Source organism: Lagenorhynchus albirostris, chromosome 18 (assembly GCF_949774975.1).
Source record: "Lagenorhynchus albirostris chromosome 18, mLagAlb1.1, whole genome shotgun sequence".
NCBI lineage: Eukaryota > Metazoa > Chordata > Mammalia > Artiodactyla > Delphinidae > Lagenorhynchus > Lagenorhynchus albirostris.
Genome location: NC_083112.1, coordinates 64,513,928 through 64,531,198, shown reverse-complemented (window position 1 = coordinate 64,531,198; position 17,271 = coordinate 64,513,928). Strand labels below are relative to the sequence as shown.

At 40.8% G+C, this 17,271-nt stretch overlaps 1 protein-coding gene across 1 annotated transcript in view; it reads right to left on the bottom strand.

Annotated features, from left to right (window-relative positions):
- LOC132508733 (ATP-binding cassette sub-family C member 4-like) overlaps positions 1–10,456 on the bottom strand; it is a 171,068-nt gene extending 160,612 nt beyond the window's left edge. The window contains 1 exon segment of the mRNA XM_060129087.1: positions 10,296–10,456. Coding sequence (XP_059985070.1) covers positions 10,296–10,456 — 161 coding nt within the window.
- Positions 10,457–17,271: the final 6,815 nt, after the last annotated feature.

Here is a 17,271-nt window from a genome sequence, read left to right as displayed (position 1 = left end):
TGAAGCTCAGTCAGCTGGATTGCTGTCCAGTGATCTTCCTTTTTCCTGCCTGAGTACCCATCCTATATCATGCCAGCCTTCGTCCAGGAATACAATCTTGCCCTCATCACAAACTATCTGTCTCCTCATTATTTTGTTCATTCAGTCATTTTGCAAATATGTATCCAGAGCCCATTGTGTGCCTGGAGCACGCGGAGAACATCACAGGCCAGGTCCTGCCCTCGAGGCGACCGTGACTCAGCTTTACTCTCTCCTTGGAGCCATGCTTTCTGGATCCAGCCTTCGCCGTCAGAAATTACTGCTGCTCTCCCTGTGAGAGATGCTTTGCTTTCACAGTTAAAACTCTCTACCAACATCGAGAGGAGAGAAAAACACAACACAACAAAACAAGAGACACAGCCCAGAGTGGCTATTGCATCTAAAGACAGTGAATTGCTTTTGAAATTGAGTCAAGAAGTTTTCAGTCCACAATGAGGATTGAATTACAAGTGTCCCTATGGTGTTGTCCTGAAATGGATTCCACAGAACTATAGTTGAAGGGGGCCTGTGTTTTTCACAACTGGAAATGCCCCTTGTCCAAAGAAATGCTGGCTTACATCAAATCTTTTAAGGTTGTAGTCACTACTAATGTAAATGGGTTCCTAAAAAACTGTAGCTATACTGGGTCATCTAAGAGGGTGTTAGCAACAAGAAGGTATGACTTTGACAGTGACGTTATGTAACCAGCAAGGGAAAAAAAAAAATCTAGCAATTTAAAAAGATTTTCTGTTGTTCTTTCTTAGAGGAGGCTTAATGTGGCCTAAGTCTAAGAAGATTTGTCTCAAATTGACGATGTTGGCTTAAATCATTTATTATTTTAAAATGCGATATAACCATTTTCATTCCTCTTTGGATTGTGGGTTCTTTTCTCAATTTGGAATCATTGTGACGTTTGAGAGCCTATTGGCATAGAAAGCTTCCCAACACCCCACTGTTGTGTTTTCAAACAGGAATAAAGGAAAAGCAACCGGCCTCGTCAGCAATGACTCCGTGTGAATGAGGAAATCCAAACTGGTGAGTGTCCATTTCCTTTGGAAATATGAATCAGTGTTCCTGATATTGAATATAGATTTCTGTAGCAACTTGTATCTTTGATAAAGATTTTGATTCAGGATGAAGGAAGTGGAGAGATTATGTTAAATGAATTTTACAAATTCTAATTGAAGCATTGTCAGTGGACAAGGTTTTCCAAATTACCTTTTGTGTGCAGGGTACACGGCAGACATAGAATACGTTATTTTTACTGTTGAGAAGCAAAATCAAAAGGGTCAAGTTTTAAGGGTGGAAGGTTATTTGGACCACCACCAACACTATTTAGAAGCAAAATTTCTAACTCCACGTTTCCTAAGATGCATTTGGAAGCAGCTGTTGAAATCCTAACAGAAATCTACTTTGGAGCTAAGGTCGAACACCTATTTTTCACAATACCTGGGCTTCATTAAGGAATACAGAATGAAGGATAATAAGAAAATATATAGAGACGCGGAGATCACCTTCCTCTCCACAGATACACCAGAAATACATCTACGCGTGGAACAACTCCTCCGGAGCACCTACTGAACGCTGGCAGAAGACCTCAGACCTCCCAAAAGGCAAGGAACCCCCCACGTACCTGGGTAGGGCAAAAGAAAAAACTAAACAGAGACAAAAGGATAGGGACGGGTCCTGCACCAGCGGGAGAGAGCTGTGAAGGAGGAAAAGTGTCCACACACTAGGAAGCCCCTTCGCGGGTGGAGACTTCGGGAGGCGGAGTGGGGGAGCTTGGGAGCCGCGGAGGAGAGCACAGCAACAGGGGTGCGGAGGGCAAAGCGGACAGATTCCAGCGCAGAGGATCGGGCCGACCGGCACTCACCAGCCGAGAGGCTTGTCTGCTCGCCCGCCGGGGCGGGTGGGGCTGGGAGCTGAGGCTCCGGCTTTTGTCGGAGCACCGGGACAGGACTGAGGTTGGCGGCGTGAACACAGCCTGCAGGGCGTTGGTGCGCCGCGGCTGGCCGGGAGAGAGTCCGGGGAGGGGTCTGGACCTGCCGAAGAGGCAAGAGACTTTTACGTCCCTCTTTGTTTCCTGGTGCACGAGGAGGGGATTAAGAACGCTGCTTGAGAGAGCTCCAGGGACGGGCGCGAGCCGCGGCTAAGATTGCGGAGCCCAGAGACGGACATGGGACGCTGAGGCCGCTGCTGCCGCAGCCAGGAGGCCTGTGTGCGAACACAGGTCACTAGCCACACGCCCTTCCGGGGAGCCTGTGCAGCCCACCACTGCCAGGGTCCCGGGATCCGGGGACGGCTCCCCCGGGAGAGCGCTCGGCTCGCCTCAGGCTGCAGCGTCACGCCGGCCTCTGCCGCTGCAGGCCCGCCCCGCACTCCGTGACCCTCCCTACCCCCCGGCCTGGGTGAGCCAGAGCCTCCGAATCAGCGGCTCCTTTAACCCCGTCCTGTCTGAGCAAAGAACAGACGCCCTCCGGCGACCTACACGCACAGGCGGGGCCAAATCTAAAGCTGAGCCCCTGGGAACTGTGAGAACAAAGAAGAGAAAGGGAAATCTCTCCCAGCAGCCTCAGAAGCAGCGGATTAAAGCTCCACAATCAACTTGATATACCCTGCATCTGTGGAATACCTGAATAGACAACGAATCATCCCAAATTAAGGAGCCCTGTGGCTGAAAGGCTCTTGGTGCTGCAGCCAGGAGTCAGTGCTGTGCCTCTGAGGTGGGAGAGCCAACTTCAGGACACTGGTCCACAAGAGGCCTCCCAGCTGCACATAATATCAAACGGCGAAAATCTCGGAGAGATCTCCATCTCAACGCCAGCACCCAGCTTCACTCAACGACCAGCAAGCTACAGTGCTGGACATCCTATGCCAAACAACTAGCAAGACAGGAACACAACCCCACCCATTAGCAGAGAGGCTGCCCAAAATCATAGTAAGTCTACAGACACCCCAAAACACACCACCAGACGTGGACCTGCCCACCAGAAAGACAAGATCCAGCCTCATCCACCAGAACACAGGCACTAGTACCCTCCACCAGGAAGCCTACACAACCCACTGAACCAACCTTAGCCACTGGGGACAGACACAAAAAACAACAGGAACTACGAACCTTCAGCCTGCAAAAAAGGAGACCCCAAACACAGTAAGATAAGCAAAATGAAAAGACAGAAAAACACACAGCAGATGAAGGAGCAAGATAAAAACCCACCAGACCTAACAAATGAAGAGGAAATAGGCAGTCTACCTGAAAAAGAATTCAGAATAATGATAGTAAGGTTGATCCGAAATCTTGGAGATAGAATGGACAATAGAATGGACAAATTGCAAGAATCAGTTAACAAGGACCTAGAAGAACTAAAGATGAAACAAGCAACGATGAACAACACAATAAATGAAATTAAAAGTACTCTAGATGGGATCAATAGCAGAATAACTGAGGCAGAAGAACGGATAAGTGACCTGGAAGATAAAATAGTGGAAATAACTACTGCAGAGCAGAATAAAGAAAAAAGAATGAAAAGAACTGAGGACAGTCTCAGAGACCTCTGGGACAACATTAAACGCACCAACATTCGAATTATAGGGGTTCCAGAAGAAGAAGAGAAAAAGAAAGGGACTGAGAAAATATTTGAAGAGATTATAGTTGAAAACTTCCCTAATATGGGAAAGGAAATAGTTAATCAAGTCCAGGAAGCACAGAGAGTCCCATACAGGAAAAATCCAAGGAGAAATACGCCAAGACACATATTAATCAAACTGTCAAAAATTAAAGACAAAGAAAACATATTAAAAGCAGCAAGGGAAAAACAACAAATAACACACAAGGGAATCCCCATAAGGTTAAACAGCTGATCTTTCAGCAGAAACTCTGCAAGCCAGAAGGGAGTGGCAGGACATATTGCAAGTGATGAAGGAGAAAAACCTGCAACCAAGATTACTCTACCCAGCAAGGATCTCATTCAGATTTGATGGAGAAATTAAAACCTTTACAGACAAGCAAAAGCTGAGAGAGTTCAGCACCACCAAACCAGCTCTACAACAACTGCTAAAGGAACTTCTCTAGGCAAGAAACACAAAAGAAGGAAAGGACCTACAATAACGAACCCAAAACAATTAAGAAAATGGGAATAGGAACACACATATCGATAATTACCTTAAATGTAAATGGACTAAATGCTCCCACCAAAAGACACAGATTGGCTGAATGGATACAAAAACAAGACCCATATATTTGCTGTCTACAAGAGACCCACTTCAGACCTAGAGACACATACAGACTGAAAGTAAGGGGATGGAAAAAGGTATTTCATGCAAATGGAAACCAAAAGAAAGCTGGAGTAGCAATTCTCATATCAGACAAAATAGACTTTAAAACAAAGACTATTAGAAGAGACAAAGAAGGACACTACATAATGATCAAGGGATTGATCCAAGAGGAAGATATAACAATTGTAAATATTTATGCACCCAACATAGGTGCACCTCAATACATAAGGCAAATACTGACAACCATAAAAGGGGAAATCGGCAGTAACACATTCATAGTAGGGGACTTTAACACCCCACTTTCACCAATGGACAGATCATCCAAAATGAAAATAAATAAGGAAACACAAGCTTTAAATGATACATTAAACGAGATGGAGTTAATTGATATTTATAGGACATTCCATCCAAAAACAACAGAATACACATTTTTCTCAAGTGCTCATGGAACATTCTCCAGGATAGATCATATCTTGGGCCACAAATCAAGCCTTGGTAAATTTAAGAAAATTGAAATTGTATCAAGTATCTTTTCTGACCACAACGCCATGAGACTAGATATCAATTACAGGAAAAGATCTGTAAAAAATACAAACACATGGAGGCTAAACAATACACTACTTAATAATGAAGTGATCACTGAAGAAATCAAAGAGGAAATCAAAAAATACCTAGAAACAAATGACAATGGAGACACAACGACCCAAAACCTGTGGGATGCAGCAAAAGCAGTTCTAAGGGGGAAGTTTATAGCAATACAAGCCCACCTTAAGAAGCAGGAAACATCTCGAATAAACAACCTAACCTTGCACCTCAAGCAATTGGAGAAAGAAGAACAAAAAAACCCCAAAGCTAGCAGAAGGAAAGAAATCATAAAAATCAGATCAGAAATAAATGAAAAAGAAATGAAGGAAACAATAGCAAAGATCAATAAAACTAAAAGCTGGTTCTTTGAGAAGATAAACAAAATAGATAAACCACTAGCCAGACTCATCAAGAAAAAAAGGGAGAAGACTCAAATCAATAGAATTAGAAATGAAAAAGGAGAGGTAACAACTGACACTGCAGAAATAAAAGAGATCATGAGAGATTACTACAAGCAACTCTATGCCAATAAAATGGACAATCTGGAAGAAATGGACAAATTCTTAGAAATGCACAACCTGCCAAGACTGAATCAGGAAGAAATAGAAAATATGAACAGACCAATCACAAGCACTGAAATTGAAACTGTGATTAAAAATCTTCCAACAAAGAAAAGCCCAGGACCAGATGGCTTCACAGGCGAATTCTATCAAACATTTAGAGAAGAGCTAACACCTATCCTTCTGAAACTCTTCCAAAATATAGCAGAGGGAGGAAAACTCCCAAACTCCTTCTACGAGGCCACCATCACCTTGATACCAAAACCAGACAAGGATGTCACAAAGAAAGAAAACTACAGACCAATATCACTGATGAACATAGATGCAAAAATCCTCAACAAAATACTAGCAAACAGAATCCAACAGCACATTAAAAGGATCATACACCATGATCAAGTGGGGTTTATTCCAGGAATGCAAGGATTCTTCAATATATGCAAATCTATCAATGTGATAAACCATATTAACAAACTGAAGGAGAAAAACCATATGATCATCTCAATAGATGCAGAGAAAGCTTTTGACAAAATTCAACACCCATTTATGATAAAAACCCTGCAGAAAGTAGGCATAGAGGGAACTTTCCTCAACATAATAAAGGCCATATATGACAAGCCCACAGCAAACATCATCCTCAATGGTGAAAAACTGAAAGCATTTCCACTAAGATCAGGAACAAGACAAGGTTGCCCACTCTCACCACTCTTATTCAACATAGTTTTGGAAGTTTTAGCCACAGCAATCAGAGAAGAAAAGGAAATAAAAGGAATCCAAATCGGAAAAGAAGAAGTAAAGCTGTCACTGTTTGCAGATGACATGATTCTATACATAGAGAACCCTAAAGATGCTACCAGAAAACTACTAGAGCTAATCAATGAATTTGGTAAAGTGGCAGGATACAAAATTAATGCACAGAAATCTCTGGCATTCCTATATACTAATGATGAAAAATCTGAAAGTGAAATCAAGAAAACACTCCCATTTACCACTGCAACAAAAAGAATAAAATATCTAGGAATAAACCTACCTAAGAAGACAAAAGATCTGTATGCAGAAAATTATAAGACACTGATGAAAGAAATTAAAGATGATACAAATAGATGGAGAGATATACCATGTTCTTGGATTGGAAGAATCAACATTGTGAAAATGACTCTACTACCCAAAGCAATCTATAGATTCAATGCAATCCCTATCAAACTACCACTGGCATTTTTCGCAGAACTAGAACAAAAAATTTCACAATTTGTATGGAAACACAAAAGACCCCGAATAGCCAAAGCAATTTTGAGAACGAAAGAAGGAACTGGAGGAATCAGGCTCCCAGACTTCAGACTATACTACAAAGCTACAGTTATCAAGACGGTATGGTACTGGCACAAAAACAGAAAGATAGATCAATGGAACAGGATAGAAAGCCCAGAGATAAACCCACACACATATGGTCACCTTATCTTTGACAAAGGAGGCAGAAATGTACAGTGGAGAAAGGACAGCCTATTCAATAAGTGGTGCTGGGAAAACTGGACAGCTACATGTAAAAGTATGAGATTAGATCACTCCCTAACACCATACACAAAAATAAGCTCAAAATGGATTAAAGACCTAAATGTAAGGCCAGAAACTATCAAACTCTTAGAGGAAAACATAGGCAGAACACTCTATGACATAAATCACAGCAAGGTCCTTTTTGACCCACCTCCTAGAGAAATGGAAATAAAAACAAAAGTAAACAAATGGGACCTAATGAAACTTAAAAGCTTTTGCACAGCAAAGGAAACCATAAAGAAGACCAAAAGACAACCCTCCTCAGAATGGGAGAAAATATTTGCAAATGAAGCAACGGACAAAGGATTAATCTCCAAAATTTATAAGCAGCTCATGCAGCTTAATAACAAAAAAACAAACAACCCAATCCAAAAATGGGCAGAAGACCTAAATAGATATTTCTCCAAAGAAGATATACAGAGTGCCAACAAACACATGAAAGAATGCTCAACATCACTAATCATTAGAGAAATGCAAATCAAAACTACAATGAGATATCATCTCACACCAGTCAGAATGGCCATCATCAAAAAATCTAGAAACAATAAATGCTGGAGAGGGTGTGGAGAAAAGGGAACCCTCTTACACTGTTGGTGGGAATGTAAATTGATACAGCCACTGTGGAGAACAGTATGGAGGTTCCTTAAAAAGCTACAAATAGAACTACCATATGACCCAGCAATCCCACTACTGGGCATATACCCTGAGAAAACCATAATTCAAAAAGAGTCATGTACCAAAATGTTCATTGCAGCTCTATTTACAATAGCCCAGAGATGGAAACAACCTAAGTGTCCATCATCGGATGAATGGATAAAGAAGATGTGGCACATATATACAATGGAATATTACTCAGCCATAAAAAGAGACGAAATTGAGCTATTTGTAATGAGGTGGATAGACCTAGAGTCTGTCATACAGAGTGAAGTAAGTCAGAAAGAGAGAGACAAATACCGTATGCTAACACATATATATGGAATTTAAAAAAAAATGTCATGAAAAACCTAGGGGTGAAACAGGAATAAAGACACAGACTTACTAGAGAATGGACTTGAGGCTATGGGGAGGGGGAAGGGTAAACGGTGACAAAGCGATAAAGAGGCATGGACATATATACACTACCAAAAGTAAGGTAGCTAGCTAGTGGGAAGCAGCCGCATAGCACAGGGAGATCAGCTCGGTGCTTTGTGACCGCCTGGAGGGGTGGGATAGGCAGGGTGGGAGGGAGGGAGACGCAAGCGGGAAGAGATATGGGAATATATGTATATATATAACTGATTCATTTTGTTGTGAAGCTGAAACTAACATACCATTGTAAAGCAATTATACTCCAATGAAGATGTTAAAAAAAAAAAAAGAAAATATATATATATATATTTAAAGGATGAGCTCAGTAAAGAACAAAGAAATACACTTAGCCACATGACATAACTTCTACTTGCTGCCTCAAGGTGGGAATGGGCCAAGAGGTCTGTGGAATGACAACCGTGTCCCCATAATTCTCTTCTCCTTTAACAGTTTTCCCTGAACCTAGGGAAACCTTCTGTAGTAGAAGGAACAATTTTTTTTTTTTTTTTTAGAAGGAACAATTTTGAAATATCCCAAAGTAAGTTTAGTAGCTGGGACTGAAGAGAGACCAGCATTGATCCCTCTAATGGGTGCTCAGGAAAGTCCATGTTATTTGGAGGCCTAACTGGGGTGTCCAAGCTTGAACACGTCCCTCGATTGTCATTAGAATCTCCTGGCTTTAAATAAGTATCCTCTCTTTATTCTTTGGCACGCACTGTGGACTAATAACGTGAATACTTGACACAAAATCCCATCAAATATGATGCTTTGGTAACTTCCTAGTTAAAATTTTATTTCATTTTCTTTACTGGGGCCAAAGTACAGTTTTGCAATTTGATTGTGAAAAGTCTGTATATTATAAAATACCACGGTCAATTTTAAATATAATAAACCCACAACTTGTGGCAGATTTGTAGAAATAAGCAGAAAGCGGATACAGATAGTGATTCTTATAATGACATACAAGCCAACAGCCAATAATTGTGCCCCTGGAGGTATGCTGAGGTATGAAAATGCCATTTTTTTTTTGAAGTATAGATGATTTACAATATTATATTAGTTTCAGGTGTACAACATAATGACTCAATATTCTTATAGATTATACTGAAAATGTCTTTCTTCCTTCCTTCCTTCCTTCCTTCCTTGGCCACACCGCGCACGCTTGTGGGATATTAGTTCCCCAACCAGGGATCGAACCTGGGCCCTCAGCAGTGAAAGCACGGAGTCCAAACCACTGGACTGCCAGAGAATTCCCTGAAAATGCCTTTAAAATGTTTTCCCTCTTTAACATACGTATGCTTGTAATAGTTCCTAACGTGCAAAACATTGAAAGCTTGTCTACATATATATTTTTAATAAAACCAAGTAGCAAAAAGGGAAAGATCATGGGTATTTTCTTTCACCTAAATACTTTTCAAAATTTTCTTGCTTAGCTATTTTATCACTAAATATGATTTTTTTTTTCACGGTCGGTACATGGGCCTCTCACTGTTGTGGCCTCTCCCGTTGCGGAGCACAGGCTCCGGACGCACAGGCTCAGCGGCCATGGCTCACGGGCCCAGCCGCTCTGCGGCATGCGGGATCTTCCCAGACCGGGGCACGAACCCGCGTCCCCTGCATCGGCAGGCGGACTCTCAACCACTGCGCCACCAGGGAAGCCCTAAATATGAGTTTTTAAAAAAAAATATGGAAACTCCTCTAAAAGCAGAATTCCTCCCTCTCTCAACACTATCCATCTTCTCATATGCTTCTATCACTGTGAATATATATATATGAATATACATATGTGTGTGTATGGATTTTATGCTCAGATGGCCTGAGAAATACAGGAATTTAGAATAATGTGCGAACTGCTGACGGCATGTGTGTATAAATAGGTAAGTATATATAATATATGTACAAATATAGTATATAATTCCTCCATGATGCAAGGCAAATTGAACTAGTTTGTGAAAGAAGCCAGTCACTTTCTTTGGAGTCTATTATTCACTAGGTACTTTTCTAAAATACCCATAAAGTTATTCCTAACTCTCCTTTGCTGTATAAAAGACCCCGTCCATCCTAGGCCCATCTTGGCACTTGGGTTAAGCACTCAGTTCACAGCCAACTGTATACAGCCACTTCAGCACAGTGAGGGGAAAAGCAACATTTTACTTCTACCCCAAACAAAGCTATTATATTTACCTTCTACTTTGAAGATAATAAAGGGCTGTCGGCCATGGAAAGAACCCAACACCTTACCCGCGCAGTTCATCCACAGACCCTGGTAAACCCAAGTGGCCGCTATCACCGAGGATGCTCGGGTAGTTAGTTACTTTCCACTCACTAGACGCGGTGGCAGCGACGAGAGCACCAAAGCCCCCGACGCCAAACACAACAGCCGAGATCTGTGCCCTGGACATGTCGCTCAGGCGTCTCCAGGGACACTGTCCAGACAGATCGCTGCGGTGGTCTAGGCATGCAGTGGACACAACCCGCTTGGACCAGTGTTGCAGCAAGTTAATGCGGGCAGGTGACAGTACTTCATGCTCGGGTGGCCTGAGGAAGGACCGGAACTTAGGATCAAGTCTGATTTACCGATGGCATTTTAAAGGTAGCCTAAGACGATCTTTCTAACTTCCTACACGGATATTTACTAAAAGTTTGTAGATGGATTCTGAAGGTTTTGAGTTCGCAGATTTTTTTCCTGCCACATAGTTAATGTTTAATTTTCTGTTAGCCTGAAGCTTAATGAACCATACAGGGACCAGATATTACAAAGTGCAAATTATACAGTAACAGTTAAGGCTTCTTTGACCCATTGCTTTATGCTTGTGTACTTCTGAATGTTTATATAAGTGGAATCATAGTTTAGGTTTCCTTCTGTCACCTATTTTTTCACACGTTATGTTTGTGAGATTCATCTGTGTTCAGGGATAGAGCTATCGTTCATTAATTACTGTAGCTGAGTATAGTATTTTATTAAACATGCTACAATTTATCTGTCTTCCTGGAGATGAATATGTATGTTGCTTCCCCCTCACCCTCTACCCCTTAATATCACTAATTGTAGCAGCTATAAACATTCTCACACGTTTCTCCTTGAGTACAGGTGCAAGTGCTTTTCCAAGGTAAATCCTAGAAAGAGAATTGCTAGGAAGTAGGAAATACCCATCTTCTATTTATAGATGATTTTAATTGCTCTAATGAGTATGTAGTCACAGCAGTACACAGTCCCGCTGCCAGAGGCTGTGTCTCCACCACGCTATTTCATAACACTTGGTATTGTGGTGTTCTCAGAATTGTTTCTTTCTTTTGTCCAGTCTGACGGGTGTAAAGGTACCACATTATGATTACTGCTTTGTACTTTCTGATTACCAATGAGGTTGAGCATCTTTTTGTGGTTATGGACTCTTTGTGTTTTTGTCTACAAAGACGTTTGTAGTTTTTGCCCATTTTTATCCACTGAGATGCTTGATTTTTAAATAAGTTTATCTTTGGTTCTATAATACTCTGGAGAGTAATCTTTTGTTGGTTATTTATGTTCGAAATAGCTTCCCCTAGTGTGTGCTTTGTCTTTATGGGCCATTTGATAAAGAGTCTTAATTTCAATGTAGTCATATTTATCAAGTTTTCCCTAAATGATTTGTGTTTTTGAGATCTTGATGACCTCGCCCTTAGCAGTGAAAGCACCGAGTCCTAACCACTGGACCGCCAGGGAATTCCCTCTGATTCAAAGTTTTAGCCTTCACATTTAATTCTTAAATCATCCAGAACTGATTTTTTGTGTGTGTTTTATGGTTTGCCATCTATTATAATTCATTTTTTTAAAACGGAAACCCATTTTTTCTATCTTTACTGAATGTCCCTGGTTTCCCTGTTGATCTCTGATGTTACCTCCGTCGTGTCAGGTATCGATATTTGCATGGTCTGTGTTTGGGTTCTCTGCTCTGTTCCATCTACCTGCTTGTCTATTCCTGCACCAGGACAACACTTGCTTAATTACTCAAATGTTATAACTGTGTCTTGAGATCTTGCTGGTGTCTCTTACCTTGCTCTTCTTTTTTAAGAGTGTCTCGGACTTTTTTTTTTGTTTTTAGCTTTTTGCTGTGCCTTATGTATTTTAGAATAAGTGGAGTTACACACATACATACTTATTAGGATGCTTGTTAGAGGAAAGTGGTGAACATTATAAAATTGAGTCTTCCTGTCAATGAATATCATATGTCTCTTCATTTAACCCATCTTTAATGTCTTTCAGTTATACACTCTAATTCATAAAGGCCTTGTTACATTTTTTTGCCAGATTTAAACTTAGGACTCACTCTAACATCTATTTTCTCTAACTTATGATTTCCTTTTTTTTAAAATTTTTCTTTCTTTTTCTTTTTTTATTTTTCCTTTTTTTTTTTTTTTTTTTAATTTTTGGCTGCCTTGGGTCTTTGTCGCTGCACGCGGGCTTCTCTAGTTGCGGTGAGCGGGGGCTACTCTTCGTTGTGGTTCCCGGGTTTCTCATTGGGTGGCTTCTCTTGTTGAGAGCGTGGGCTCTAGGCGCGTGGGCTTCAGTAGTTGTGGCTCGCAGGCTCTAGAGCGCAGGCTCAGTAGTTGTGGCGCACGAGCTTAGCTTTCTGTGGCATGTGGGATCTTCCCGGACCAGGGATCGAACCCGTGTCCCCTGCACTGGCAGGCGGATTCTTAATCACTGCGCCACCAGGGAAGTCCCTAACATATTATTTCTTATTTTTTCTTGTATATACATATAGTTTTCCTTCTTTCTTGCATTTTTTGAGTTGAGTTTTTTTCCACACCTCAATTTTTCCATTCTATTAAATTGGAAGTTATACACTATTTGTATTGTTTAATGGTTGCTCTAGAAATGTTAATACATATCTAATTTAATATATAAAATTATTGTCTTTACTCTCCTTCTGAATAACACAGGACCTTAAAATGTTTAACATTAATAACTCCTCTTCTGGTCTATGTTATTACTTTATTTGTTATGTTGTTTGGTTTTTAGCCCCACAAATTGGATTTCTACCTCCACAAATGTTAACTCCACACTAAGTATTATTATTACTGTGTGCTGTCATTGTTTACTTTTTTTCTTTTTTGCTTGTTATTCCATCGTGCTTCTAAAACATTCCCTGTGAGTTTATTTTCTTCTTCCTAAAGTCTATTCTTTTTTTTATTTTAACAACTTTATTGGAGTATAATCGCTTTACAATGGTGTGTTAGTTTCTGCTTTATAACAAAGTGAATCAGCTATACATATACATATATCCCCATATCTCTTCCCTCTTGCATTTAAAGTCTATTCTTGAGAAGTTTCTCTAGAAACAGAAGTGAGGGACCGTTGGTAGTTACCTCTCTCAGTTTTTGTGTGTCAGATAATATACTTACTCTATGCTTGCTTTTGGTAGATACTTTTGCTGGGTATACAGTTATAAGTAGACAGTTATTTTGACTCAGTACTTTGAAGTATAATTCCATTTTTTTTTTTTTTTTTTTTTTTTTTGCGGTACACGGGCCTCTCACTGTTGTGGCCTCTCCCATTGCGTAGCACAGGCTCCGGACGCGCAGGCTCAGTGGCCATGGCTCATGGGCCCAGCCGCTCCGCAGCATGTGGGATCTTCCCGGACCGGGGCACGAACCCATGTCCCCTGCATCGGCAGGCGGACTCTCAACCACTGCGCCACCAGGGAAGCCCTATAATTCCATTTTGATTTGGCTTCCATCATTGCTGTTGAGAAATCAAGAGTCTGATTTGTCATTTCTTTGTAAATTAATCTGTGTTTTCTCTTTGGCTGGTTTTAAGATTGTCTTTGGTTTTGTCAGTTTCACTTTGATTTTCTAAATGTAGATTTTCTTTTTAAGTCTTTTCAGGGATTTACTAAACCTTTGAAACCGATAATTCATATCTTCTATCAGTTTGGGAAAACTGTTAGTTCCTTTCCTCTCAAGATATTACCCTCTGTCCCTATCCTTTCTTTATCTCCTTCGTAACTCTGGTAAGAACTATTTTTAGTTTGTCCTATGGCTCAAACTCTCTTTAACATTTTTTATCTCTTTATTTCTCCATGCTGCATTCTGGGGATTTTTTCAGCTATATATTGATATTTTTTCAGCTATATATTGATATATTGATACATTAATTTTTTCTTCAGCTATGTATAATCTGCTGTTAACCCATCTAGAGTCTCTAATTTCTAAATTCCTTTTTTTTTTTATCTGTAGAAGTTCTACTTTATTTTTTTCAAATTTTTCTGTTTCTTTTTTTCTAATGTCTTGTTCTTTAGTCATAATTCAAATGCCCTATTTTATTAAGTATTAAAGATACTTATTTTATATTTTGTGTCCGATTATCTTCATAGCTGTAGATTTTGCAGGTGGGATTGATCATATTTTTTCCTATTAAATCTGTCATCATAGTGGTTTGTTAAAATGTGTGCTTCATGACTTGTGATTGTGAGCTTGTGTTCCTTGCAACTTTACTCACGGAAACAAAGGGAAGGAGGGAGAGAGGAAGTAAGGAGAGAGGAAGGGAGGGAAGGAAGGAAGAAAGGAGAAAGAAAGGAAGAGAGGGAAAAACAGGAGAGGAAAAGGGATGCACACATCTTAACTTGGAAGAGCAATGTACTAAGACTTCATAGGAGGCAGAAACTCAGGGGAGGGGATACAGACAGTGATCAGGGTAGGCTGGAGTGTGCCCTCTGCTGGTAGCTGCTGAGTGGTGCAGAGAACACCAAGTCCAGATGGAGCCTTAGGCCGCCCTCTTCAGGGCAATGTGCTGATTTGTCTCCCAGGACAAGAATTTCCTTCTTTTTTGCAGGCAGGTGACAGTGTGAGGGAAAGATAGGGTAGAAACAGGAAATGCTGGGCCTCTGACAGGAGATTATCATTTGATTGTGGAAAATAGGAATTCAGTCACTTTCCTCCACCCTCCTCGACCCCAACAAAAGCTGAAAACCTGGAACTGCTTGTGTCCTGGGGGTGAGGGGACTCACACGCCACAGGACATTCAGTGTTAAAACCTAGAGCATCTGGGCAAACGGAAAGGGTTGGTCACCCTGATCTCAGTACCCTCATCTTTCTGGGAACAATAATAACGATAGCTGACGTTTATTCAGCACTTTCACTGTGCTCTACATGTATGATGCCATAATCTTCACACTAACTTAGGAGGGGAGGTATTTGTGATATAATAAAATTTATGAGCCTGGAAGGGTTCACAGATTTCCACCCCCCTTCAAAGAAAACCTGGAATTACAGCTCCACTCACAGCACCCCACTGCCATCCCTCTAGCCGAGTGTTCCATGATTTAAACTGGCTATTTCTAACGTTTCTGTCTTTGCAGACTTAATTCTTCCCCTTTTTTCTATGATTAATTACGATGGATTCTTCCCTCCAACCTCATCTGCATTTGCCTTTTGAATTCCAGGAAGCTTTGCAAAAGCTCAAAAACAATAAAATTTGGTATCTCTTAGCAATTTTGACAATAGATAGTGATCAAAGTTCAGCTGAATTCTCCCAGAGAAATCACCCTTTTTTCCCTTCCGGAGGGGTGGGGGGAGATGAACTAGGAATGTGCTTATGCCCAAAACATTTGCAGACTCACCCAGGTCGTGTTTCTCTCGGTTTTCTTTCTCATGTTCTAAGCCTCTGAATCTTTATGTCAGAAAGGAGACTTTAACCCGTATTTACATCTGAAAAACAATCAAAGTGCATAAAATTCTGGCAGGCAAACTAAGATACTAATAATTACTTATAGACAGAATTGTTTACTTAATTTTCAGTGCTAGTTAGTAAATATTTGGAAGAATGTTTGACGGGGCTCTAATTAAACCCTGAAATCAAGATATTGACCAAAAGAGGTGGATATTAATGTCTTTAAGTTTAAAAAAAATCTAGCTTAAAATTTGATTTGCATGATATAAGAAAATAAGTGGTTTTTCATTTTAAATTGCTGGGTTTTCTTGGCCTCACCGCAAGGCTTGTGGGATTTTAGTTCCCCGACTAAGGACTGAACTCCAACCTGTGGCAGTGAGAGTGCAGAGTCCTAACCACTGGACGGCCAGGGAATTCCCTGGGTTTCCATCTTAAATGTAGAACCAAGCATATCTTTTCTGAGAATTCGACTCATGATGAAGAAAAATATAATGTACTAAGAAAGGGGTTTATCACTTTTTTTTTTTTCAGGAGAGCTCTTTCCCCTAAACACATACAACTACTTTCCAAATGAAGCTAAATATGAATTGAGAGCAGGTAAAACAACAGAATTTGCAGAAATCTGAAATTCCAGGATTCCCCTCATTTGGGATAAATTCATTTATTATTTCCCTCCCTCCCTCTCTCTTCTCCCTTCCATCTTCTTGTCTGTTTTTTCCGTTCCTTTCTTACTTTCATTTCTGATTTTAGGTGCAGATGGTCAGGTTCATCGTATGCCTCAGTTCATGACGTAACAGCCTCTTTGCACCGTGGGAAACTGCTCTCCTGTTTGATTCCTTTTGTCCCTCGTCTCCTCTTCCATTTTCCTCTCTTCCATAAACAAACCACTGTCCTCTGGTGTTTATTGTGCCTTCTTTTGTTCTGTATTCTTTTAAAAAGGTACATGGTTGTTTGATGTGCAGGTTTTATTGATTTATAAAAATGTAGTGTATAAAATATATTGTTCTGTTAATGTATCTCATTCTGTTGTTTTTCGTCAACACTACTTTTGGACTCTTCTGTGTTGCTCGGAGCACAGCTAATGATTCTAACCTAATGTCACAGTGTCAAAATGTAGGCAACTTACCTTCAAATGGTTCAGAAAAATGAGTATATACAAAGCAAAAGTGGCAAGACACTGTGGATAACTGATGAACCTGGATGAGGGTGTCTGCGTGTTCTTTGCACTATACATACAACTTCTCTGGTTGAAAAATTTCAAAATAAAATGTTGGGGGAGAAGAAATAGGAAATCATAGAAACATTAACCATGCACAATGAGAACTGTGTGTAAAAAGGCTTCCATGTCCTCAGAAGCATCAGTTAGTCTCCCAGGCAGGAGTGGAGACTGCATTTCGCGACCACGTGGGGCAGCCCCCTGCTTCCCTGAGGTGAGCAGAGTCCCGTGAGGATTTACTCTCTTGGGAAGTTGGAGTCCTGGCTTCTTTTTTCTGGTGTCTCCAGGTCTGTCTCCTCCACACTCAGGGCTGCTCTCTGGGGCCTGGGCAGAACCAGGCCTGTGTGGACCAG